This window comes from Diadema setosum, chromosome 2, assembly GCF_964275005.1.
Source record: "Diadema setosum chromosome 2, eeDiaSeto1, whole genome shotgun sequence".
Taxonomy (NCBI): Eukaryota; Metazoa; Echinodermata; class Echinoidea; order Diadematoida; family Diadematidae; genus Diadema; species Diadema setosum.
The window spans coordinates 20,001,412-20,026,774 of record NC_092686.1 but is presented as its reverse complement, the minus strand read 5'-3'; the positions used below and the strand labels follow the sequence as shown (position 1 = coordinate 20,026,774).

The window sequence follows — 25,363 nt, the reverse complement described above, 5'->3', positions numbered from 1 at the left end:
CTGACTGGATGAGGTGGGGAGTATTGGTAGGGGTCATTGACTGGTGGAGGTGAACTGGTGGTGCATATCCAGTCATCCATGTAGAATGGGAGGGAGTAGTGATAACTTTGTGTATCATTACACAACACTATGAAAGGCAAACACTTGAAGCAGCATTACCAACATGAAATGCTGCTTGGTGACTGGTTTGCCTCTGTCACATCACATCGTTCTCCCAATAGGAATAAAGAAGATCACGTCTCATCAAGAGACGTGCGTGTGACTGTGTGACATGACGTATAACTTGTTGCAGGAATTACGCCTTTTGCCGGTTATGATACTCTACTCTGTGTAAGTGACATACTGTGATATATATTCGATATGCGTGTCTGACTTTTCTGACTCAATCACCATGCCATAAGACTTGATATTTCTATGAGAATTTTGAAGCGAAATGGTGATGACAAGAAAGCAGGGTCAGACATCGGACCAACGAAGATCTCCTATACAGCCTGCCGGGAACTCCCAGTGGAAACCAGAGGACACAGAAGCCCAAAATCTTGCTGCCCAGTCAACCATTACCATGGCTGCATCAAGCGAAGCTCTGAAAGAAACCATTGAATGCCAGCAAATGGATGCATTGTCAGGCGAAGCCATGATGAAAAGACTAGTGGAAGCGGTTGCTACTGCCATCAAAGAAGCTGTAACGCAGAGCGTCTATACGGCCATTTCCATGGACTTCGAGAAGCTCCAAAAGCAGCAATCAGCCCTTGAGAAGGAAATCAATGGCCTTCAGAGGGAGCTGGCTTCTTCACAACGTCTCATCGAAGAGCAAGAGCAATATTCAAGGAGAAATTGCCTGAGATTCCTTGGAGTACCAGAAAAACCAAGAGAAGACACAGACAAGATCATCGTCAACGACAACCTCGGCGTCCCATTGGCACTCGGCAACATCGAAAGATCACATCGAGTGTCGCCGAAACCAGGATCTCCACAGAAGGGACCACGACCCACCATCATCAAATTTGCGCGATACATCAGAGACCAAGTGTACTGAGCGAAGCGAAAACTCAAGGGATCACATGTGTTTGTGCTCGAGGACATCAGTGTTTCGTTGAAATCTCATCAAAGAAGCATCTAAGAAATCCTCCATGAAAAGGTGCTGGACATCCTACGGCAAAAACACAGCCCTGGTACACGAACCTGGACAAGCCAACAAAAAGGTACACATGACATCAATAACAGACATTGAACGACTGAATTGACTATTCTCTATATGCATTCAATCCTTAACGAATACAAGCCCATCGCTCTCAATGAAAACATTTGGCTGCTTTTGTTTAGTTTGTGCTAATGCTATACAACATACCAATGCTATTCGTTGTACCTCTTGTGAAGGCTGGTGTCATACGTACTGCTTAAGTGACAATGTTAACAACGGTGAATGGAAGTGTCAAAAATGTAGTTTTCTTGTACTGCCAGGTTATTATGATTGTGATAATGCAATCAGTTCTGAATTCAATATCAGTAGCACAAAAGACAATCTGCATACTAGTTTTGAATATTGTAGCTTCGAACACGTCAATAGGACAATATCAAACCATAATGGTTTTAATGTTTCCCATTTGAATATGTTCTCTTTAGAAACTTATCGATGAAGTAAAACATGTTTCAAAATAGTCAATTTCATATTGCATCATTCAGTGAAACATGGTTACTAGATAAGACAATCCCAGATGAATACATCAATGTAGATAGGTATTAATATTGCTAGAAAGATAGAAACAGGAAAGGAGGTGAAATTGCAATCTATGTGAAAAATGATGTGATTTATAAGATAGAGAGGATATGCATGATAAAGAGTTTGAGATGATTGTACTCCAAATTGAATTAGCCAAACAAAAACCATTTACTGTTTGTGTATGGTATCGTCCACCCAACTCCCAGGTGTCATCTTTTGATAAATTATCCCAAGTATTCCAAAAGATAGAGGCAGTAGACCTGGATGTACTTGTCATGGGTGATTTCAATTGTGACATGCTCAGATCAAACACCAGTCGATATGCTGCGCATCTTTTATGTCTTACCAAGGATGTTAATCTGACACAACTTATAGATAAACCAACTAGAGTTTCAAGCTGTTCATCTACTCTCATTGATTTGATATTTACATCTAACACTGAAAAGATTATTAAATTTTATTGTGAAGTAGTAGAGATTGGTTTGAGTAATCATTATATGATTGTTGCTTTGTGGGGTAATGTAAAACAGAAGTGTAATAGTCGACATCGCATTAGTCGACAACTCGTTTAAGTCGACACAATAAAAAAGTCAAGATTTTTGCCTTTGTTATTCCTTGAAAATTTCGTCTTAGTCGACATTTAGAAGTCAACAACTCCCGTAAGTCGACCTGATTTTCAGTGCCAACTGAGCTGAAATACGTGTTAATTCCCTCGTTTAAGTCGACATAATTTTTCGCTCAAAATCCTTACTGCCATTCTCTGAAAAAGAATTGTTTTCCCGCTCTTATTCGCAGCATTTCTACTCGCTAATTTGCTAGTGTAGGCACCTACCGCGCGGTAGCGTTCCGCCATGCGTCCATTGTCTTGTATGCCAGAATAGAAAGAGCATACACTCATTTACACTGGAGTATTACATGTAGTACCCAAGTCAGTTCACTTTCCCCCTTTTCTCCCTCTCGTTTTTCTCAAAACGCACAAATTTTGTACACCTATAGGTCCCAGTAGATATTCATTATCCAATCATGAAATATGTTTTTGTTTATCCGAATATTCTAATGTTAATCATTCCGAAGCGATACTAGAAAATTAATTAGAATGCAACTAATTAAATGCAACTCAAAAAATCAAATGCAGGTGTGTGCTGAAAAGACTTGCGTTTGATAATCATATGAAACTAGAAAATAATTGTACAAAACTGAAACGCAATTGCGTTTAAACGCAACTCTAAAAATCAAATGCAAGTTCATGAAATCACACGCAACGATGTTTTTAAAATGCAAGAGCGTTGCAGAGAAGACTTGTGGTTTTCGTACGAAAATAGCACACGGAACACTGAAAAGACTTGCATTTGATAATCATACGAAACTAGAAATTGGTTTTTTTTTCAAACTCAACTGCGTTTAAACGCAACTGTAAAACTCAAATGCAAGTCCATGAAATCACATGCAACACTGTATTTACACGCTAGAGCATTGCAGAGAAGACTTGCGGTTTTTGTACGAACTATAAGAAACTGCGCTTAAACGCATCTCTAAACATCTACAGAAGTGTGTTATTGTTGAAAAGATTTGCATTATTTTTTATTTCGTATGCAATATTAAAATTTAAACGCAACTCTGAAAATCGAATGCAACTCCATCAAATCACACTTGCGTTTGATAATATACAAAACTAGAAAATTGTAGGAAACTTAACTCAACTGCATGTAAATGCAACTCTAAAAATCAAATGCAAGTCCATCAGCGTTGCAATATAGACTAGTGGTTTTTGTAAAAAACTAGAAACTGCGTTTAAATGCATAAAAATCTATGGAAGTGGTTATTGTTGAAAAGACTCCCGTTATTTTGTATTTTGTAACGGAATTTTCGCCATGACCAAACTTCATCTGCACTAGCAGGGGAAAGACATTGCAACATTTACACCTTTCAAACTACCGAAGCGCATGCTGCTTCACAAAATGTCAATGAAAATGGTAGCAAATTGTTGTTACAGTTTGCTATGCCGAAGGCTTAAATCTCGGTCCAAAGTTAAATTAGTCCGACAATGGAAAGAGGTTTTTACGAAGGTTAGTCATCCGAAAGACGTCGTTTTTGGATGAACAAACTTTTCTTCTTCTTTTTATTTCAGACGGGCCCGCGCCGTACAGAGCGGTAATGTGCGAATCGGAGCGCGAGAACAATTCATTTTCAGAGTATGGCAATAGAAATTTAAGCAAAACAAATATGGCGACCTAGGGAAGGAAAATCACACATATTTTAACTCAGTCGGCACTGAAAAATTATCTCGACAGAATCATACGAATTCACACGCATATCCTTGCAGCAACGCACTTAAATCTAAATCCCAAAGTTGAATGCAATTTGGGGAATTTGCATTTTATTTTTCAAATCAAGTTTAAAACGTAAAGTGTCTAGAAACGGGCCCAGGTTTCCTATCCCGCTCTCTCAAAATCTCTCTAGAGATTTGGGAATTGTGCGTTGTCGTTACTAATCCGCGCGAGATTTATGCATAAACTAAAACATTGTTGCTAATGTCAGTATGCATGTTTTGGCGGCAAAAGGAGTAAGATTTGGATAGCTATCTGATCCAAATCTTACTCTGTACAGGAAAAATTAGTTTTCATTTATAAGTCGACTTTCGCGTAAGTCTACGTGTTTTGCTCAGTCCAGATTATGTCAACTTACGCGAGGTTGACTGTATATGATTTCACAGACTGTAGGAAAATTAGATACTGAAAATTTTCAGGAGTTGGCCGGTGTAGATTGGAATGATATGTATCAAGAGAGCGACACTGAATTGGCTTATGATTTCATAAATAAATTTTGCTCAATTTTGGATAAGCATGCACCACTGAGAATGAGGCGTGTTAAGCAAAATAATGATATTCCATGGTTAAATAAAGAGTTTAAAGATATGATGAAGCAAAGAGATATTTTTAAGAAGAAAGCCAAGGCTTATAATAATCCAAGTGATTGGGAAAGTCACTGTAAGTAAAGAAATAAAGTAACAAGTAAGCTTCATACGCTGAAAACTGAATATATTCAGAGTAGCATTGAATGCAATTCTGGTGACGGTGAAAAGAAATGGAAAACATTACGCTGTGTGATTCATAAGAAACGTTGTAATCCCAGTGTATACTCTGTTCAAGTTGATGGTGATGTAATTGAAGATAATCGTGAGGTTGCTGAGTTATTGTGGCACAGCACTTCAGTGGCTTGAATCTTACATCACTAATCGCTCTCAGTCTGTCGTCATCGACGGCCAGCTGCTTGCTTCGACACGGAGTTCCGCAGGGCTCAGTGTTGGGCCCAATTCTGTTCACTATGCATTTATCACCAGTGGAAGATTTGATAACTTACTTTGGTTGTGGTCATGCAATCTATGCAGATGATACTCACCTCCATGCAACAGGAAACAGGGGGATTGGCCAATGATTATTCCAAAACTGGAAGAATGTTTATGTGCTATAGCTGATTGGTCTTCAGTAAACAGCCTCTTAATCAATGAAGGAAAAACTGAATTACTTCATATATGTTCACGTTTTAGAACAAGGAGTTTGCTTCCTCTGATAACTTTCAATAAGTTTATTCTTCGTCCTACTAGATGTGCACATAATCTAGGGGTTCTTTTTGATGATCAATTGACTTTGACTGATCATATTAACAGTATATGTCGTACAGCGTCATTCGGATTACATAGAATTGGTTCAATTAGACGTTACCTTGAGCAAGGTGCGACTGAATGGCTTATACATGCTTCTGTAATGAGTAGACTTGATAATTGTAATGGATTGTTGGTTTGTCAGATTCAATGTTAGGTAGACTGCAGCGAATTCAAAATTCAGCTGCAAGATTGGCTACCCAAACTCACACATATGACTCTATTTCTTCAACATTACACACGTTGCACTGGTTGCCAGTCAAACATAGGTTAGTTTATAAGTTACTTATAATTGCATATTATAAATGTCAACATCAGTTAGCTCCTCATTATTTGCAACAGCTCCTCAAGGAATATCAACCTTCCAGACAACTTCGCTTAAGCACCAAACAATTGTTAAAACGGTTTACTGTAGCAGAATAAAGTCATATGGTCAACAACCTTTTCAATATTCAATACCTCAACTTTGGAATCAGCTCCCTAATGATATCAGAGAATGTTCATCATTAGATCAGTTCAAGTCTTTACTGAAGTGTCATTTGTTTGTAAAGTAACTGTTCTGTAAATTTTCTTCTTTGTTTTTGTGTGTTCTTACACATGTATCCGTCTTTTCTGATTTCTAATAGCACTTAGAGACTTGAATGTAATTTGCGCTCTGTAAAAATGGTTTACCATTATTATTATTATTATCATTCAATTAATATTTTACTAAGATTGTTGGGAGACTAAAGAGTCAATGTAAATTTGGGGATAACTTTTTAAAATATTTTAGTGAATCTGTGAAATCGAAATTTGAACTTAATCCAGTAACAGAGAGGAAATTTTACATGGGCTCTCAATGAATAAATCTACTGGTCTGGACAATATACTGGCAAAGGCCATTAAAGGACAAGTTCACCTTCATAAACATAAGGATTGAGAGAATGCAGCAATATTTGTAGAACACATTAGTGAAAGTTTGAGGAAAATTGGACAATCAATGCAAAAGTTATGAATTTTTAATTTTTTGTGTTGGAACCGCTGGATGAGGAGACTACTACAGCTTGTGAGTCATATGCGTACAACAGTATGAAGAAAATGTAAAGAAAATTCAACATATTTTCACTTTTTTCGCATTATAAAAGAGCACTTGACTCGCCTCTTTCTAAAGGCAGGGGGAATAATATTACCCATAACATTTGTCGGTAACGAGTCGGGGGGAATGTGTACTTTTTTCAAAAGATGAAATTTTGTGAAATTCTCTTTATATTTTCCTTATATTATTGTACGCATGTGACATTCTAAGTTATTCACACACTGCAGTAGTCTTCTCATCCAGCGGTTACTGCACAAAAACTTCAAAAATTCACAACTTTTGAACGGATTGTCCGATTTTCCTCAAACTTTCAATGATGTGTTCTACTAATATTGCTACATTCTCTCAATCCTTATGTTTATGAAGGTGAACTTGTCCTTTAAAGTTGCAGCCTCGCTTATTGTGTCACCCCTAATGCATGTGATCCAATTTGTCTTTAAAATATGTCATTGTTCCAACTGAATAGAAGACTGCTAAAGTCATTCCTTTACCTAAGTGTAACAATGCTTTTGAAATGTCCAACTATCGTCCAATTTCTGTACTGCTGGTATTGTCAAAAGTTTTAGAGAGAGTGGTCCAGCAACAAGTAACTACATACTTGAACAAGAATTCAATCCTCTCTTGTAAACAATCAGTTTTTCTTGCAAACCACTCATCCAATACTGCTCTGTTAAATGCTGCTGAAGATTTACAGGACAGTATGGACAAAGGTCTTATTATGTGCCTTGTTACTTTCGATCTTAGAAGGCATTCAACATGGTTGATCATGTTATTCTTCTAGAGAAGCTGAAGCATTATGGTTTTGATGAGGGAAGTGTGTCCTGATTCCAAAGCTACTTAACTGGTAGACTTCAGGCCACTATGGTGAATGGATATACTTCATCGCACAGGAGAGTTGAGTTTGGTGTACCTCAAGGATCTATACTCAGCCCACTGCTGTTTTTGTTTATTAATGATATCCCAAATGTAATACACAGCACTGCCAACTATCACTGTATGCTGATGACACTTGTCTCTATTTTTCATCTAGTGATCCTCATGTTACGTCTGCCTCAATTAATGACGATTTACAAAAGTATTTCGTCTTGGCTCACAGATAACAAATTGATTCTGAATGCGGAAAAGTCTGAATATATGCTTATTGATTCCCAAAGGCAATTGAATAGATTTAATGATGATTTTATTAAACTTGCTGTAGGTGGGGAAATTTTGCACCGTGTTCCAAAATGTAAATATCTGGGAGTGATTTTTTATTCTACTTTAAAGTGGAAATATCAAATTGATTATATTCGTAGCAACGTTGTTAAGAGTTGATTTCTTCGCAAAGCAAAATCATTTTTGAATTCTCATATTGCAAAAATGTTATATCACACAATTATTCAATCTCATTTTGATTATTGTTCTTCTGTATGGACCAATGCTAATAAGTCCCATCTGAATATGCTATTCATTCTACAGAAAAGAGCCTTGAGAATTATACTAAATGCTGATATGTTTGCATGAAGTGATGAATTATACAACCAGTCAGGAATCGAACCTCTTCAAAGGAGATGGAAAAGAATGAATCTTATTCTTTTGTTTATTGTGTCCATCACACTGCGCCTGAATACCTTGCCAATCGAATATGCAAACAAACTCCACAATACTGTAAAAGTGGAAATTTTCACGCATTTCGCGCAACCAGAAACTAGTGTGAAAATAAAAGCATGTGAATATTTTTGCTTGCCATATATTCCAGTGTGGGATGTCTTGATTCCACTGAATTAAAAACATGCAAAACTCTTCTTACCCGGCCAAGTGCAAAAAATTAGTCGCGCGTAAATATCCACTTTTACAGTATTCCATGCTTTTGAAATTAACAAGTATACTTGTATTTATTATGTTGTCTGAGTGCTTTTATTCTTGTTTTGTTGTATATGTTTGAAAATCAGTCTCGTGCTGAAAGAGATATCTACACTGTGAATGGAAATAAATAAATAGAATAGGTCTATATTACATCTTGACAATGTGAAAAGATGTCACATGATTGGCAAAAAAACTGTAATTACATGTCTCAAAGTTTGGCAAAACCCCAAATGTATCATGGCTTACATTCCTTGAAAATAATAATAATAATGAAATTTTTTATAGTGCATATAACAAATGAATGTTCCCTATGCGCTTTACAATCTAATCACAAAACAGGGTTAATTAGTGTGGCTAAAGTGTTTCAGAAAGCACATTTGAGAATTTGAACATTTTTACTCAACTTTTGACCCTACCACCAACAACTTCAAATAATCAATAACTGGTAATATTCAACATTCATAATACTTTGAGCTATTTTCAAAATGGGAAACTAGATATATCGCTACGGCTACTGATATGCCTCCGCCATAATGCATGGTTCTCCTAATAGGTCTATAGTACAATGTCTTGACAATGTGTGATGACAGTTTCACACAATTGGCAAAATATTAAAATGACAGGTTTGACACAAATGTGCTGAATGTTCACTTTCTAGAACTAGGTTCAATTGGATGCATGATTAAAATGTCAGAGTGCAGGTATTTGGGGAACTGATGATTTTTACTTGACTTTTGACCCTTTTATAAGTTTATGCATTGAGTAATTTTCAAGGTATTGAGAAAAAGTATAATTTCAGTATCAAATGGGAAAATAGCATTATCTAAACCTGGTCTTTGACCTTTGACCTCACAGTTCCACAGAGAATCACTGTTAGGTAGAACGTGCATAAATATGTAAGTTTCATGATGATACCTTGAGTTACTTTCGAGATATGGAGGAAAAAGTGCAATTTAGCAATTTCACTTGACCTTTGACCTTTTGACCTTTGGGCAAGAAACTTCCCCCAAAATATATATTGGGTAATACATGCCATACATCAAGTTAAAAAAAAAAAAAAAAAACTTCAGGCATATTGCATTTTAAGGAAAGTAGTGATATTTTGAGGAGTTGACCTTGACCTTTGACCCCCCTGACCTTTGACCCATGACCCCCAACTTCCCTAGATAATCACTGCCCATCAGTACAAGCATATACACTAAGTTCCATGAAGATACCTTGAACCATTTGCGAGATATGGAGAAAAACATGAAATTTCAATTTTTTTTTTTACAAAATAACCTGTGACCTTTGACCTTTGACCCTGTGACCCTAAAATCCACACAAAGTATTATCCCCCAAAGATATACCCTCATACCAAGTTTGATGTAAAACCACCTCACGGTTCTTGAGATATCGACAAAAACAAAACGGGACTGACGGACGGACGACCCGAAAACATAATGCCTCCGGCCACTTCGTTGCGGAGGCATAAAAAGTCACATAGTCTCAAAAAGCATGGAACCTCACTCACTGCATTATTTGCTACATATTTTTGAGCAGATATAGATTAGGAATTTCATCACCTGGTTTACAATAAGAACTTGAAATGTTTCTATGGCCACTGGTATGCCTCCACCTTCTCACATCATGCTTACAATAGGTCTATAGTACATCTTGAGCAGATGACTTACAGTTTGACATGATTGGTAAAATATGCTGAGCATTTATTCATTCCTTGAAACAGGTTACGTTTAGATGGCTATATTGATTCAGAGAGTATTAAGAAATTTTAGCATTTTCACTTCACTTTGACCCTTGCCCTTTGACCCAATGGCCAATGACTTTCTTCAAATAATCACAGTTGGTAGTAAATGGAAACATAATTTTCACAACACTTTTAGCTATTTTCAAAATGAGGAAAAGGTGACCTTTAAAAATTTCCACTTGACCTTTGACCCAATAGCCCTTTCCCAGAGAATCATTATGCAGTAATGCATGTATACATACCTAAGTATATACACTGAGTAATTCCAAGGTATGGAGAAAATTACATAATTTCAGCACTGCATAGTAGAATTTGAGCTTTTTAGAATGACCTTTGACCCATGACCTAAAAATTCCCAAGAGAATCATTGTCACCTGCAGTACATGTACATATATCAATTTCCACGGAGAAACCTTGTGTCATTGCCTAGATACGAAGAAAAAAGTGAATTTTTAGCATTTTCACTTAACCTTCGACCTCCATGGTCAAAAGCTTTCCTTAGAGAATCTTTGTTTGGTCAAGTTTCATTTGGATACCTCAAATGGTTCTAAAGTTACATTGTCCACAAAATCGATTACAGATGGAAGGACAGACTGACAGACACCCCGAAAACAATGCCTCTGGTCACACTACATGGCGAAGGCATAGATATTTGACCTTGACAGATGATCAGCCATTAATTTCATAAAATCAAATTAATTACTTTTGTCAGATCTTATAACTGTTCAATGTGTGGTTTGAGTTAATCAATGATTGACATTTTCCTGCATATTAAAAAGATGGTAGAACTTACTGGGTACATTTTAGATTTTTCCTGTATCAGTTCTATCTATACTGTGACAGTGGACTCCCATTATAACGAAGTCCTCAGGACTGGCAGTTTTCTTTTATTAAACAAAATTTTCATTATAACCGAACAAATAAACAGCAGAAAACATAGAATGGATGATGTTGCAGCTTAAATTTTTACGGTTGTAACCGGAATTTCGTTAGAACCATGTTATAACAGAAGTGCACAGTATGACAAAATTACCTTATCACAGTCTCATCTAAATCTGCTTTTATGGTTTTTACCAAAATTTCTAAACATACTATCTTGTGATTCTTCTCATGGTGTCAAATTTTGAGGGCTTTTCTCTCTGTGGACATGCATGTGGACATACATGTGATGCAGCTTGATGAAATTAAACGTTGCACAGGTTAGTTGTGGAACTCCACAAAAAAGGTTATGAAGTTTATATCCAGTTTTCTGCAGCTTCGCCTTTCTTGATAATTTGCTTCTAATTTTGAAAATAAGAAACTGCAATATCAAGCCCGAGTAACAAAAATTTAGATTCAAAATGGTTTGCAAAATTTCAGTGTCGGTCTTCATGCATAGAGCAGACAGTATTAGCAATCACCATTGTAGATATCAACTTCAAACACAGATGGTAGTATGACATGACATTCCTCAACGGGTTAGTTGCGGCAAAACCTCAATAAAGGGTAAAGAAATAATTACTATAAAATGCTGAAAAATGGTATGCACTCTTTAGACATAAAGTGATATAAAAACAAGTGCAGAAATGTATCTCGCCCACAAATGTACAACACATTTGTAAAAATCAAACTTGTTGTTATACAGTGAAATCAAGGCAAAGTGTGAGTACAATAAGAGCTTTGTAACATAACATTGGCTCCTAAAAGTTCATTGACCCCTGTTTGTGACCTTTGACCTTGTGTTGATCTTCAACTCCCCAAGAGACATCTACCACAAAGTTTGGTAGCAAACAGTCCCACCGAGCAAAAGATATACACGTAAGACATAATCGAAACACGCTGTAAAAACGTAACATTGGCCCCTAAACGTTCGTTGACCCCTGTCTGTGACCTTTGACCTAGTGATGACCTTCAACTTCCAAAGGGACATCTACCATCCAAGTTTTGTCACAAATGGACATATGGATCAAAAGTTTTGAGCCATAATGGAAATGTGCCATAAAAATTTAAAATTGGACCCTAAAAGTTTGTTGACCCCTGTCTGTGACATTTGACATTGTGGCGACCTTAAACTCTTCAAGGGACATCTACCATCCAAGTTTGGTCACAACGGACATATACATCAAAAGTTACGAGACATATTCGAAATGCGCCATAAAAACTTAACGTTGGGCCCTAAAGTTCATTGACCCTGCCTGTGACCTTTGACCTTGCAGCTACCTTCATGTTTGATAAAATGTGTAACTTTGTTTAACCACTCTTCCCACCAAGCTTGATTGAAACCAAAGTCCTCAGTAGAGAGTTATTCAAGTTTTTGTAGCGTTATGGAAGGACGGACAACGGACGGACAGACGCCGCAGGCGATCCCAAAGGGCAGACTCACACTGTACGATTTTTACTGCGATACGTGGCGATGCGACAATGAGCGATATCGCACCCTGTTGCCCTCTGTCGCAGGTGCTGCGATGCATACATGTACCCTCACACTATGCGATTTGTAGCATACCATTTACATTGTGCGCATGCGTACAACGATATGGCACCGGTCTGAATGAAGTGTACTCGTGAATGTTTTTGGCGACGTTGGTTTGTAAAGCCTGTTGAAGCTTGCTTGTTTGCTTGTTTGTTTGTAAAATAACTTTAAAAATACTAGATAGAATCAAATAATACCGTATAATCAAAGAAATAAAGTTAATGATGATACAAGGAAGAGATGATGCAATTTTGGTATTGATCTGGATCACTGCCTGGATCAAAGTTTTTCTTTCTTTTTTCGGGGGGGGGGGGGCGGTGGTCGAAAGAAATGGGGTCATTTTCAGCATACTTTATGAGCATTTATGTAACTACAACAATGGGTAGAAATCACAATGTAGGTGAAAATGTACTGCTTGGCAGAGGTCTGTATTCTCTGAGTGCTTTTCTATAGCCATGATAGTGCAAGTCTAACATTGTGGTTTCGAAAACACATACAATATTGTGCTGACTTATTTTGCAAGTTGGTCCTTGAAAAATTCACTTTGGTTTTCTGTATATATTTACTATCCAGATGTAAGGAAATCACACTTATTTACAATATACACGTATATTGATTCACATATACAGAAAGTGACAAGAATAAAGAGAATGATCTCATATTCAGTCACTGAATTTAATATAGATTCATCGATCACTCTTGCTGTACACCAAAATACAGGTGCATGCTTAAATTATTTCAATGGCAATTGTACTGTCAAAATAAAGAACACAAACAATGCAAAACTAGTACTACTGTAGTACTTTACCAAAGCAATATCATAATTGTGCTGTACAATTCACATACACTGAAGTATGGACGTCATAGTTCATAAAAATAGCACACAAAGTGACAAAACTAAGCAACTTCTATTTCTCTTCCACATAAAAAAAAAAAAAATCAGTCAACATCTACAAGAAGTTCAGCTATACGAGTGATTGTTGCCATTACAATTTGCATGAGACAACTACCTATGCCACTATTTCCCATATCATGTTGCAACAAACAGCACAGAGCAAATTGCTGCAATATAACATACTCTACAAGCAATGCTCTTGAAGGTACAGGTACATAAACACTACTGTAAACATATTTTGAAACGTGTCAAAATAGAATGATCATACCAGCATTCTAAGGGGTGCTTGGAGGTGCACTGAAATGTGCTACCGGTCTTAATCCAGATTAATCAGACAATGCATGCACTGCAAAATACCGTGGCCAAGCAGCCATTAGGTGTGAAATTCCAACTGTGTGAACCTTGTCAATTGTATACCGCCGTAATATCACTACAGGAGGTCTCATCTTCAACATTGTCTATTTTCTGTCCATCTCAGATTATCTTGCTGTCAACCTTAGGAATTCTTCACAAGAAGAAGATGTGCTGGTTAAAATGTGTGAAAGGAAAAAAAGTAAGATAAAAGGTTGAAGGCCAGTGTACATGTATTTTGGTTACACATTCTACTTTCCAGACATGACATAAGCAAGAAATAATGTTATCAGTAAATCAGGCAGATACAAATGAATGAACACTGAGTTGCTTTGAAATATTTGAATGATAAGGGTAAGTGGTAAATTGTAGCCCACAATGTAGCAAACTAACTATAACAATTTGCTGACTCAAACCCTCAATGGTGAATCCAGTAATAAATGTTATCCGTTGATACAGATAGAGATAGTATAAAAAAAACAAAAAAAAAAAACATAATTTTGTGTGCAGGGGGGGGGGGGGGGGATCAGTGGTTAAGATCAAAAGACTTTTTTTAAATATATATGGATAACATACCAAACACTTATACAGTAGCAGAATATGACTGCATAAGGAAAAAGAGCTATCTCAGAATGCTGACTGCTGCAATCACTTTACTCTAAATTCAGAATTGCACAGTAACATGAGTTCTTGTTTGCAGCTACAATGAAATTTATTGCAAGGATATATGGGCCATTCTCCATTTTTCTAGCTCAAACATTTCTGGCAATATCATTGTCAAAGTCACATTTGAATACGTTTAGACGAGGCAATGGAAACACACTGTGCAATTTGTCAATCATTTATCAATGATTAAGACCTTGTTGATGTAGACTGGCGTTATTAAGGTGATTAATAAGTTATAAAACTAAGTTGTTCCATGGTCGAGTTAAATTAAGATTAGAAAACTGGAAATAGCTCATACTTTCTCACCCTATGTAAGGTGTTTTTACTCTGCACATTCTTGTAAAAGACAAAGAAATATGATGTCATATCACTACCATTTTGCTAGAGTACAACTTTAGGGCAAAGCATCTCTTGAACTTCTTTTCAAGTTTTCCATCCATTCAAAAGAAGTTTGGCGTACATGTTCAGCGCAATGCAAAGTGTGTTGCCATGGTAACAGCACTTATGGCCCTCAAAATTATGTAAAGGCTTTGGGAACAACTTTCTTCCCCAGTTTTTATGCCATTCAAACAATATTTGGCACACATGTTGAGTTTAAGGTAAAGTTATGCAAAACATACATTTCTAAATTGTAGTGGAAAGAATATTTCTATTGTCACTGTCACAGAACATTGTAATGGCCCAAACAAAACAGGGAAAAAGCTTGTGGATCTTTTTTTCCCTCTCCAGTGTTGCAGCGATTCAGACAAAATTTGGTACACTTGTACTTGATTTATAGTTGCAGGATAAATTTTAAAGAGAAAGTAAATGTGCATTGCTAGAGTAACAGTGCATAATCGCCGTAAAATCATGACAAAGCCTTGCACATTGAAATTCTTCAGCTGTTTGTAGGTATTTCAGAAAAATTTGGCACAGGGTGATTGCAAAGTAAATTTGAGCATGACAAGTTTTTCAAGAGTAGCTGTGTTTGTAGTTAATGAGAAAACAGATATCAAACCATTGTAAGATGATAGTAAATGTATGTGAAGTTCATGTAAACTTGCATTGGTCCAACATAAATGAAAGAAAAAGTCAATATGTCAGTTTCTTCAAGTTGCGCTTTCAGGGCTGCCTGCTGAATGTCTTCTTGCACGAGTAGCTGCCACTTTCTTGATTTGAAAAGTCACATTTTGTTTCCAGCAAGTCCCAGAGAGACAGCAATGTCATCCTACACCGATCTTGCAGTTACAGATGTAAGAATTGAGGTGAACTGCATGACAAGGGCTAAACAAACAAGAAAAAGACAGAAAAAAGGGAGAAAAATGGGGAAAATATTAAGTGTTAGAAAAATGCATAAGGTACACTGTGTAGCAATTGTTTGTAGATTAGGATACCTCCAATTTTCCCCATAATTGCTTAGAGTGATTACAGCACTTGAACTACATACATCAGCAACTGACAACCATGGTTGGGTTATTGAGTTGAGTTTTTATGACATTCATTGACCTTGGAATTGACTGTGGAATTTGTTTTTTCTTGAAAAAGTACAGGAACAATGTGGCATGTTTCTTTTTTATACTTAGTGAACTTGTGCCTGAATAGTCCATGTTTCATGTGATAACTTTAAATCAGCAAATCTAGCCAGGGATCTTAGATTTATGAACCCCCTGACAAAAAGAAGTATCCCTAGATCATAATTCTCAAAATAAAGCCTACTCAACAATGTAAATCAAATTTGGGATTTACAGGTACACCCCAAATACATAAAATATGTTGCACTTGTCTGTAGAGAGAGAAAAAAAAAATCAGCAAGCATGTGTTTTTTTTTTCTTTTTTTCTTTCTCTTTTTTAGGGGCAAAGGAAACCATTTCCCAGGAGTGCATGAGTAGGGTACTTACTGCTGATAAAATGCTTGTTTCCTATGCTTCTTGACTCCTCTTTATCTTCTTAGGTATTGTTTTGGCAATCCCTGCATCTCCTTCTGCTCCTACTCCATCATCTTGTGTGCAGCATTTCAGCCTATGACGACTTGCTGGCAGAGTCTTCATCATCTTGTAGTTCCTAAAAAGGAGAAGAAGGAAAAAGAAAAACATGAATACATATTGTATTGAATTAGAATGATGAAGAGGGATGCATGATTGCCACATGCCTTACTATGGATTCATTCTTTCAGGGCAATAATGTTTTCATTAATTTCTAGAAATTGCTTTTGATGAACTGTATTTGAAGTTTTATGATAATCTTTTCATCACTTTTAGGCTAGCATGAATGAAATTTTGACTTTCTTTCAAAATAATGTAGGAAACAATTAAATTACACCGTTTGAATTAGTTTCTTTCTTTCTCACAACTGAACTAATGTTTTGTTTTGTTTTTATTGTCTATGCATCATAAAAAGAAAAGAACTGATGTATTCACACATGCAGTCACATCAAAAATTTGGGAAGTATGAGGAATTGTTTATTTCATCTTCTAACATATACCTCAGTCTCAAAATTGGTAAGTGATCCTCTTGGCATAATGTGTGTTCTCAGAAATTGCAGAGACAATTCATTTATTTCTGTAGGACAACCAGTTTCCAGCTGCTCCTTTTCCACTCTTCCTTTTCAACATTGTGAGAAGCCTTTTGTATGAAGTCCTTAGAGATTTCATTTTTACTCAGACCTGTTTAGGGTGACAAAAGGGAAGAATATTTTTTAGGCTTTTATGATAATCAGAGTAGACTCTAAATTTACCGTTTGGGTAAAAAAGTGCAACATGAATAGACTTAACAAACACGTAAAGTGATAAACACATTTATTCAACTATTCACCATTGTTAATCATTGGACATATCAGAAGCACTTGCATGTAACCCACAATATTATATAGGCCTACATGTTCTGTGCTTCATAAATTTATATATTATTTAGTTATAATTATTTCAATCAATTACTAAGGTCTTGGGGCCCAAAAGTTAAACCAAATTACACTACGTATCACATACATTAAATACAAGTATGTCAATATACATGTGTAACACATGATGCACATAGCATTTGTTTTCTTCAGTCTGCAATTTTGGATAATTCATGAATTCCCTTGAATGATAAGCACGTTTTATATTCCGCCATCAAACTGCAAGTACAATTTATACACACACAGATGGGGGCATGGTCCTTGATGATTTCAGACTTCATTTGATTCAGACTTCATTCAGACTTCATTTCTGAGTTCATTTGATATTATGCAATTATTTCATTTGATATATTATGCAATTATGCAATTACAGAACAATTAAAGTTAACACTAACAGAAAGTAAATTGTATGGCATGTTATAGCCTGACCAAGTGCTGTGCACAGCACAGTGTCCTACTGTGCGCAGCACGTTCGTGACTTGCTGAGGCAGCAACGACAGGGCTGTTTATTCTTGAGACAGATCGACAAATGAAGTGCTACCAGATAATCAAGAAGTACAACTTAAGTCTGCAGACCTGAGCATGAACATAAGTTACAGCCTCATACAGTAACATTACAACTTTCACTTTGGAGTGCATGATCACCACATAAAAACTCCAACTACACAGTGACACATATGGATAAAATGTAAATCTAATAGAGAGGGTCACTTCACTGCATTTTTTTTTTTTTTTTTTTTGGGGGGGGGGGTGTCAGACTCAATCAGTCAAATGATCATGGAGTACATCACACAAAATCCAATATTCTTTGCATATAACGTAACTGCGCAAGCAGTTACTACAGTACGCCACAAACCCACACCACATTAGACTATTATCATCTCACACTTGGTCCACTTGTCTTTGGGACTCGCCCTCCACCACTGGCCATTAGCTGTTCTACAGCCTGCCCAAGATCTAGAAATTGTTTCTCGACTACAATTTCCGTACAAATGTCCAAGAACAAACGATCAATCTAAGTTACCGCAGGCCTCATTTAGGCCCTATTCTTTTTCATCTGTATCTATAGTGCTATACACCTGCCCTAGTTGCGCAATTTCCACGAGACTAGACCCTTCGTCAATAATAATGAACATGCATAGAGAAGCCCTTTTTTTCCCGAACTCCTCTCCTAATAATGTTTAGGAGAGGAGTTCCTCCTAAACAATTGCTTAGGAGGAGAACCGTCAAAGATTTAAAAAAAAAAAAAAATGTCATTAAACTCCTCCAGACAGAGTTTGTTTGTTTGTTTTTTGTTTAGGATCTGGATCCCTACTGCTTCTTATCTAACACTCGTAGCTATGGATCTCGAATAGCTCCAACGGTTAGACAAGTTCTAAATTCTCTATACATGTAGGTCCACGCCTATTAGGGTCCAAGAGCCCTAATGTTAGATCTAGACCATTAAAAGGTCCAAGCCCACGGCAGGCTAGGCTAGCACAGTTGAAATCTAGATCCAGCAATATACTCTAACTCTTAGATTCTAGTAGGCCTAGAGATGTCTAGGCCTAATCTATGCGGCGTGACAGGTTTCTTGGTATATAGGCCTAGATCTACACTGTCTGTGTCCAGGCCTAGGCCTACTAGTAGTACTAGCTGTAGGCCCTAGATCTAATAAGTCTAGACTTTAACACGTTAGGCTCTACACTCTGCCCTACTGCACTTAACTGGACGTAGTGATCATTTCCAGCTCCATAGGTTCTCTGTCTAAACGTTGAATAGAGGTCAAGATAATTTTTTACACGTTGATAAGAAAAATGATGATATTGACATTGAAAGTCTAACCCATTAGAATGTAATTAGCTGAATGTCTAGATCTCTAGAAATCTATACTAGCCTATAGCATCTAGCACTAGCGTAGTACCGGTAGTCTTGTAAAATGTAGGCCTAGTCGTAGCACACTAGTACAGATGTATGTCTATAAAAATCGACTAGATCTAGACTCTAACGTTAGTAAGTTTTGTTAGAACACTCTAGATCTAACGAGGCCTAGAACCACTAGAGTCTACTCGGCCCATACAATGTGTGTACCTATAGGCTAGATATGGGTCCACAGTAACCATTAGTATTAATAGCCATAGGTGTAAGGGCTAGGCTATGCATACAGTAGAACCTTGTTCTTAGAAAAAAGCCACCTTCGCTAAGACTAATTTGTCCGCGCCCTCTCTCCCCGCTGCACTATACCACCCGGTCCGGCAGCGTATTGATCCAGATCCAGATCCAGTTATGGGGTAGACAAACTTTTACCCTACCTCACACAGACTGTTTAATCTGCCCTCGGTCAAACTCTATACATGGGACTACGTATGGACCAGATGGCTGCGATGGACACGACAAGCCCATATTCATGGTAGAATTACTCACGATTGCATCCTAAGTCGTTGTAGAAATCCCTCCCCATCTCATCTTCGTCATCATGTTGAGATAGATCGGTAAGCAAATGTGGAATGAAGGAATTATATCCACTCAAATCTTGATCAGTATTTCTTCTACCGCCTTGCTCCACTGAAAGCTTTCAATCATCATCGCAAAGAATCTCGCCGATCCTGCGATAAATTTTGAACATGTTGAAAGTTCTGCGATGGGCTGCGAAAGCTCAAAAATCGCCGGTTGTCGTATTGCAGACATCCTCACACTGTGCGATTTCTCGTCGTGTGACATCGCAAAGGGTAAATTGCAGTAAAAATCGGACAGTGTGAGTCCGCCCTTAGTCTCCCCGCACCTTCGGTGGGCTCAACAAAAACCAGTCATGAGGTTTTTCAAGAAGAAGATGAAAATGTAAAAAGTTTACATATGAAGGACGCCGGACAACGCACGATGCATGCTGGATGCCAAATGAAGAGGGATCGCAAAAGCTCACTTGATCCTTTGGCTCAGATAAGCTAAAAAAGCATGAAAACACAAAGCTAGGGATTTTCACAAACAACGATTTGAGCAAAATTTGGAATTTTTGCACACAGCATGCTGTCAAGTGGTGTACTCTCAAGAGAGCTAAGGACTTGGTTGGTACCTTCTTGCACGTATAAGCAGTTTTGTCTCATCCCCAAACTTTGATCACATTCTTCTCCATCAGGTAATAATTTGGGTAAGTTATATCTACATTTTTTACTGCTTTGTATGGGCATTTCCCTACTAAAAATACAGTCATATCACACATCACTCTTGAAGCTTTTGAATCAATCTGTTGATTCATGCAAAAAAACTGTTATTTTAAACTACTGCACCAGGACCCCATTACTAGAAACTTGACATGTGATTAAACACAACTTCACATCAAATGCATGTATCGCCCGCACATTGGGTTTGATCATAGCATTCTGTTGCTTGAAGAGACTTGTGTTTGATTGCCAAATGTGTATAATTCTTGTCAAATATTCAGATTTCAATAATCGTGGATGAGGATGGTCTGAAATTAGCCAAAATAAATACCTGCAAATAGCAAATAGCATCGTCTGTACATTGCAGCAAGCAACGGCGGTAAGTATTGAAAAGTATGCTACAATACAAAAATGTGTGTAAAATCCTTGAGTAATGAAGTTTTACAGAACACAGAATGGCTCAGATACCTCAATATGTGCATAATTTTGTCAAAAAAAAAAAATAAACTCACATTCTTGCTGACTTTCTTCCCTGAAAAACACATTCTGTGATATGGCATTGAAATCAATAAGTGGATCACATTAAGCTGTTGTGAGTTCGTTTGCAAGGAGTTTTTATGATTGCATTTATCGCTTCACCACTTCTTAATGAAACTTGAAATTACCTTGTAATCTTTGCAGGATTTCAGTCACAGGCACCAGAAGAACCTCAATAAACTCACTCTCATCTGTAGACAAGATATGAATGCAAAGTGAAATACTTTATTTCCAGCCCTAATTATCATGACTCAATGAAGTTGGGATTTCATTGACTGAAGCAAGGCTGGTATAGAATCATGCAAAATCCGTCATAGGAACCCAGTTTATAAGGGATAGCATTTATATTTCACACTGCTACTCGTACAATTAAATATCACAAGTGATACGAGGTGAAAATGTCCAGACAAGTGTAACAGGTCAAGCAGTGAAAGTGCAAGTTCATAATGGTGAAATTGCTTTGGAGGTAAAATGCCGAACAAAAAAGAGACCCAAGGGTTTTACACTGACCTGAGTTCTATCACAAGTTCACCTTCCACACATTCTTGCAGACTATTACCCAACAAAAACATATAGCAAACTTGGGGAACTTCTCAGGGGACAGGTCCTTCAGGAGGGCATGGTGTTGTTACAACCAAAATCACACTGAGAATGATCGCACAAAGAACCAATTCACAAATGTTCAGGTGGGTATTAACAGTGATATTTTGGGTACAGACAGTGATCAATAAACAATCTGCATGCAGCCCCAAAGTCCTCTTCAAGCCACATGCGCATGCACATTTCTAAAACATCTGTCATTTGAAACTATATTAATCTACATGCATATGCAGCCAAATGCTGTAACGAATTCTGCTGCATCCCCATGCCGCTGACTCTGCACTCAGTTTGTTCCACTCATACTTTCTTCTTTTAATCTTTTTCTTGCTGTTATTTTTCCTCTAAATTGCGTGACTCTTCACATAAAAAAATGCAAGAAATTATACAAATGCGATGCAAACATATGTTTTAGTTAAGTGATAAATATGAACAATCATGTCATAAAAAAAAAGAAGATAATTTTGGACACTTAAGTCACTTCACAGAGATGTTAAATTAAACAAAATGTAGCATTGATAGAGCATGGATGCTGCTTCGTTACGATAATTGCACTATTATTTTCTTCTACTTCACTTTGCACAGGGGTCAACTGGTGTGTATGGGAGTGTGTGGGTTACACCCAGACAATGGTCCTGAACAATGGCCAGGGATTGAATGCTCTATTACATATTCATGAGAAATTCCACTATCACACGTAGTCGTCATTCATCCTGAAATGTAGTGTTGATATGCAATCACATGAAAACATGTGCTTACTTTTTTCGTGTGCATGCATTTTACCCTTTACCATGAATTCAGACTAGCAGTGCCCAAGGTAATCCATCATGAATTATTAACAAAGCATTCATGTACCTTGGAGCAAGAGACCTGGGGGGTGTTTCATCAACGTTTGCCAGCGCTGACAACTTGAATCACCATAGTAACAGTCAGTGACCAGAGCATCTCAGCAAATCAAAACCAAGGATTTTGCTGAAATTGTCAGCGCCGACAGTTGTCAGCGCTGACAAACGTTAATGAAACACCTCCCAGAAGCCTAGTCAGAGCTCTGAAAAGGTGGTATTCGTGGTATTCATGTCTATTGTTCATGGTCATTGTAAGCACACACTCACATACACATCATTGGTTCCTGCGTAAAGCTCAATTTAACAGTCTTATCAGATGGATAGTTTTTGACCTATTAAGGATCAAAAATGGGAAATATTTTTTGTAACACCTATATAGTAGTTGCATCAATTTTTTCTTCCTTTTCTTTTTTCTTCAAAACCTTTTTCTTTGCTTATTTTTTTCTTCTAAATAGTGTGAGGCTTGAAATAAAAAAGAAACACAAGACTTTATACGTCACATTTTCAGCGACGCAAAGTACATGTAAATGCAGCTTTGATAGCGGGATGACGCTTCGTTACAGTTGCACCAATGTTTATTTCCTTTTTCTTTTATTCTTCAAATCAGTGCAATCCTTAAAATCAACTAGAAATGTTGCTGTGGTGACTGGTGTAGCAGCGCTGTACTGCGTTACCATGGTGACCACAGTGCACTGCTCTGTCCTGAAAGTGAAAAATGTGCAAAACCTTCTTGCATCTTGTATTTACATTGATTTAGGAAAAGAGAAGGAAAGTCTGTTTAAAACTAGGACGGGTGCCTGACAGTTTCTTATTATGATATAGGCAGTAGAAGTGGGCACTGCAAAATGTCACACTGCAGCACAGCACCACAGCTGACAGTTGACCGCTCTGCCTGACCTTTTGATAAAGTACCCCTTGGCCCAAAGCCTCATTATCACTGACCATAACAAATCACCACCTCTTAGGGAAGAAAACCGCCACTGACCCCTCACTCTTTAGTGTTTCCGGGGTCGTTTTTCTTCCAAGTTCAGGGCAAATAGATCTCATTGTGTGCATGAATAAGATGACAGGGAAATATACCAGTTGCTGTCTGATTGACGCGTCCTAATGCCAGGCAGCTAAAAACAAAATCTGACCTCAGACTGGACGGAGACTTGTGTGCATCTTTGACCCCTGAATGAGGAAGTGAGTTTGACCACGACCCCCACTTCGCTGTCATGATCGAGCCATATAAAAACCCTGAAAACTCGGAATTAGCAAGGACTTTGAAATTGCCATTGACTGCTGATTATGCTGCCCGAGATCAGCTCGTCTAGCTGATTTTTCTCCTCAACTTCATGACTTTTGGCTGAAAACTGTGAGAGGACTTCGTTTCGTCAGGCAGTCCTTGTTTCTCCACAAATATTTGGCTGGAGATTTTGAGAGGACTTTGCTACGCCTGGCAGCCCTTGCTTTTCAGCCTATGCCTCGACAGCCTGGAAATAAGCATCTTTCCCCGGGAGGAGAACAGCACCGCAGCCCACAGTCAGTCTATTACAACCGGCAATTAGAAACTGTTGACTTTGTATACACGTGTATAAGAGGATAATGTCCGCTCAATCTCTGCCGATGACTGTCACAATGCGGCATCTACATCATTTCAGGCAAATCTGACTCTTTGCTCATTGCCTCATTCATGCCGAGCATCCAGTCAACCGTCATCCCGTTCCCGTTTCATCTCGCTCTGGACCCGTCGTGTTCGAGTTTTTTGCCCCGATTTCGTCCTTCACGCTCATCTTCGACGACGCCGTCCTCGCGAAGTGACGCACGCCATTCAATGGATTTTCGCGGAACATTCCGGACTTAACATAAACTGGAGATTTCGCGCCCTGATACACCGTGATAGAGTATTGGTGGTGAATGTTTGTATCAATATTTGGAATTTCCTAATTCGGATAATATCTGTGGATCCACATTATTGAGCTTGATTTTGAACAAGTCAAGAGGGGTAATGTACATCTGTTCAATTTATACTTAGTTGTAGGCATTATTCTGAACGCCAGAATAATATAAAATTTTTGTCTGTCACTACCACGCTATATTAAAATGACAGCGTGTCGATACAGGTATGATCCTGATCGATTGTAAATAAAGTCCGTTCAATTGAGAAGGCCATTGCAAATGTAAACTGAACTGTCTCACATGTGTTTGCTTTAACCTCGTTGTCTCGTAAACAATAAAAAAAATAGGGGAATTGGTTATTGACCCTTGCGCTTGCAATTTAAGCAAAACAATAACAAGCACTCACACAATTACAACAATACCAGTTCTTCCTAAACTGGTATGCCTCTGCCATAATGCATGGTTCACCTAATAGGTGTACATGTACAGTATGTCCCCCAAAAAAATACAATCAGATTTTTGCATTGATAACACCCAATATAATTAAACTGTCTAAATGCTACTTCAGGGTCTTAAAATATAACATCTTAGCTCTACTTTGCAAAAAAAAACCCCATTCTATTTGGTTAAGCAGTCACAGAGAAATGTGGATTGTTGTAAAGCATGTCATGAGTCTGATTCTTCCAAATTAAGCACTTTGATGCTCTTATGTGTGAATACAATAGACAGAACTTGGAGGGAAGAGATTCCTGACATCCTCTTTAAAATTCCTCATTTCTTTTTCACCACTGAAGCAAATCGAATGGGGTTTTCTTTAAGATGTGGGCAATGAGTTATAGTTTCATACCCTGAATTTGTATTCAGATTGTGCAGAGGGTCCCTTTGTAATTTTTTTTTTTTTTTTGCCATATAGTACAATATTTTCACAATGTGTGATAACAGTTTCACCAAGGAGGTTCAAGAGAATGGAGTCACAACTGTCTTATTTCCTTTGAACCCATGTTCGAAGCCACTGCTCAAAAATATTTGAAGCATGTGCCAAACAGGATCTGCCACGCAGATACGAAGACAATTGACTC

General features: G+C 37.6%; 1 protein-coding gene and 1 long non-coding RNA gene across 4 annotated transcripts in view; both read right to left on the bottom strand.

Moving 5' to 3' along the window:
• The window catches only part of LOC140246221 (ADP-sugar pyrophosphatase-like), a 157,295-nt gene that overhangs the window by 11,338 nt on the left and 120,594 nt on the right, over positions 1–25,363 (bottom strand). For all 3 annotated transcript variants that reach the window (XM_072325673.1, XM_072325674.1, XM_072325672.1), the window contains one exon: positions 21,090–21,152. In XM_072325673.1, the coding sequence (XP_072181774.1) occupies positions 21,090–21,152 (63 nt within the window). The remainder of the gene's footprint in view (positions 1–21,089; positions 21,153–25,363) is intronic.
• Positions 16,327–19,860, bottom strand: LOC140246108 (uncharacterized). The gene is made up of 3 exons (XR_011902427.1): positions 19,691–19,860; positions 16,874–17,054; positions 16,327–16,452 (listed from the first exon to the last, which is right to left on the bottom strand). It is a non-coding gene; the product is annotated as an uncharacterized lncRNA (long non-coding RNA).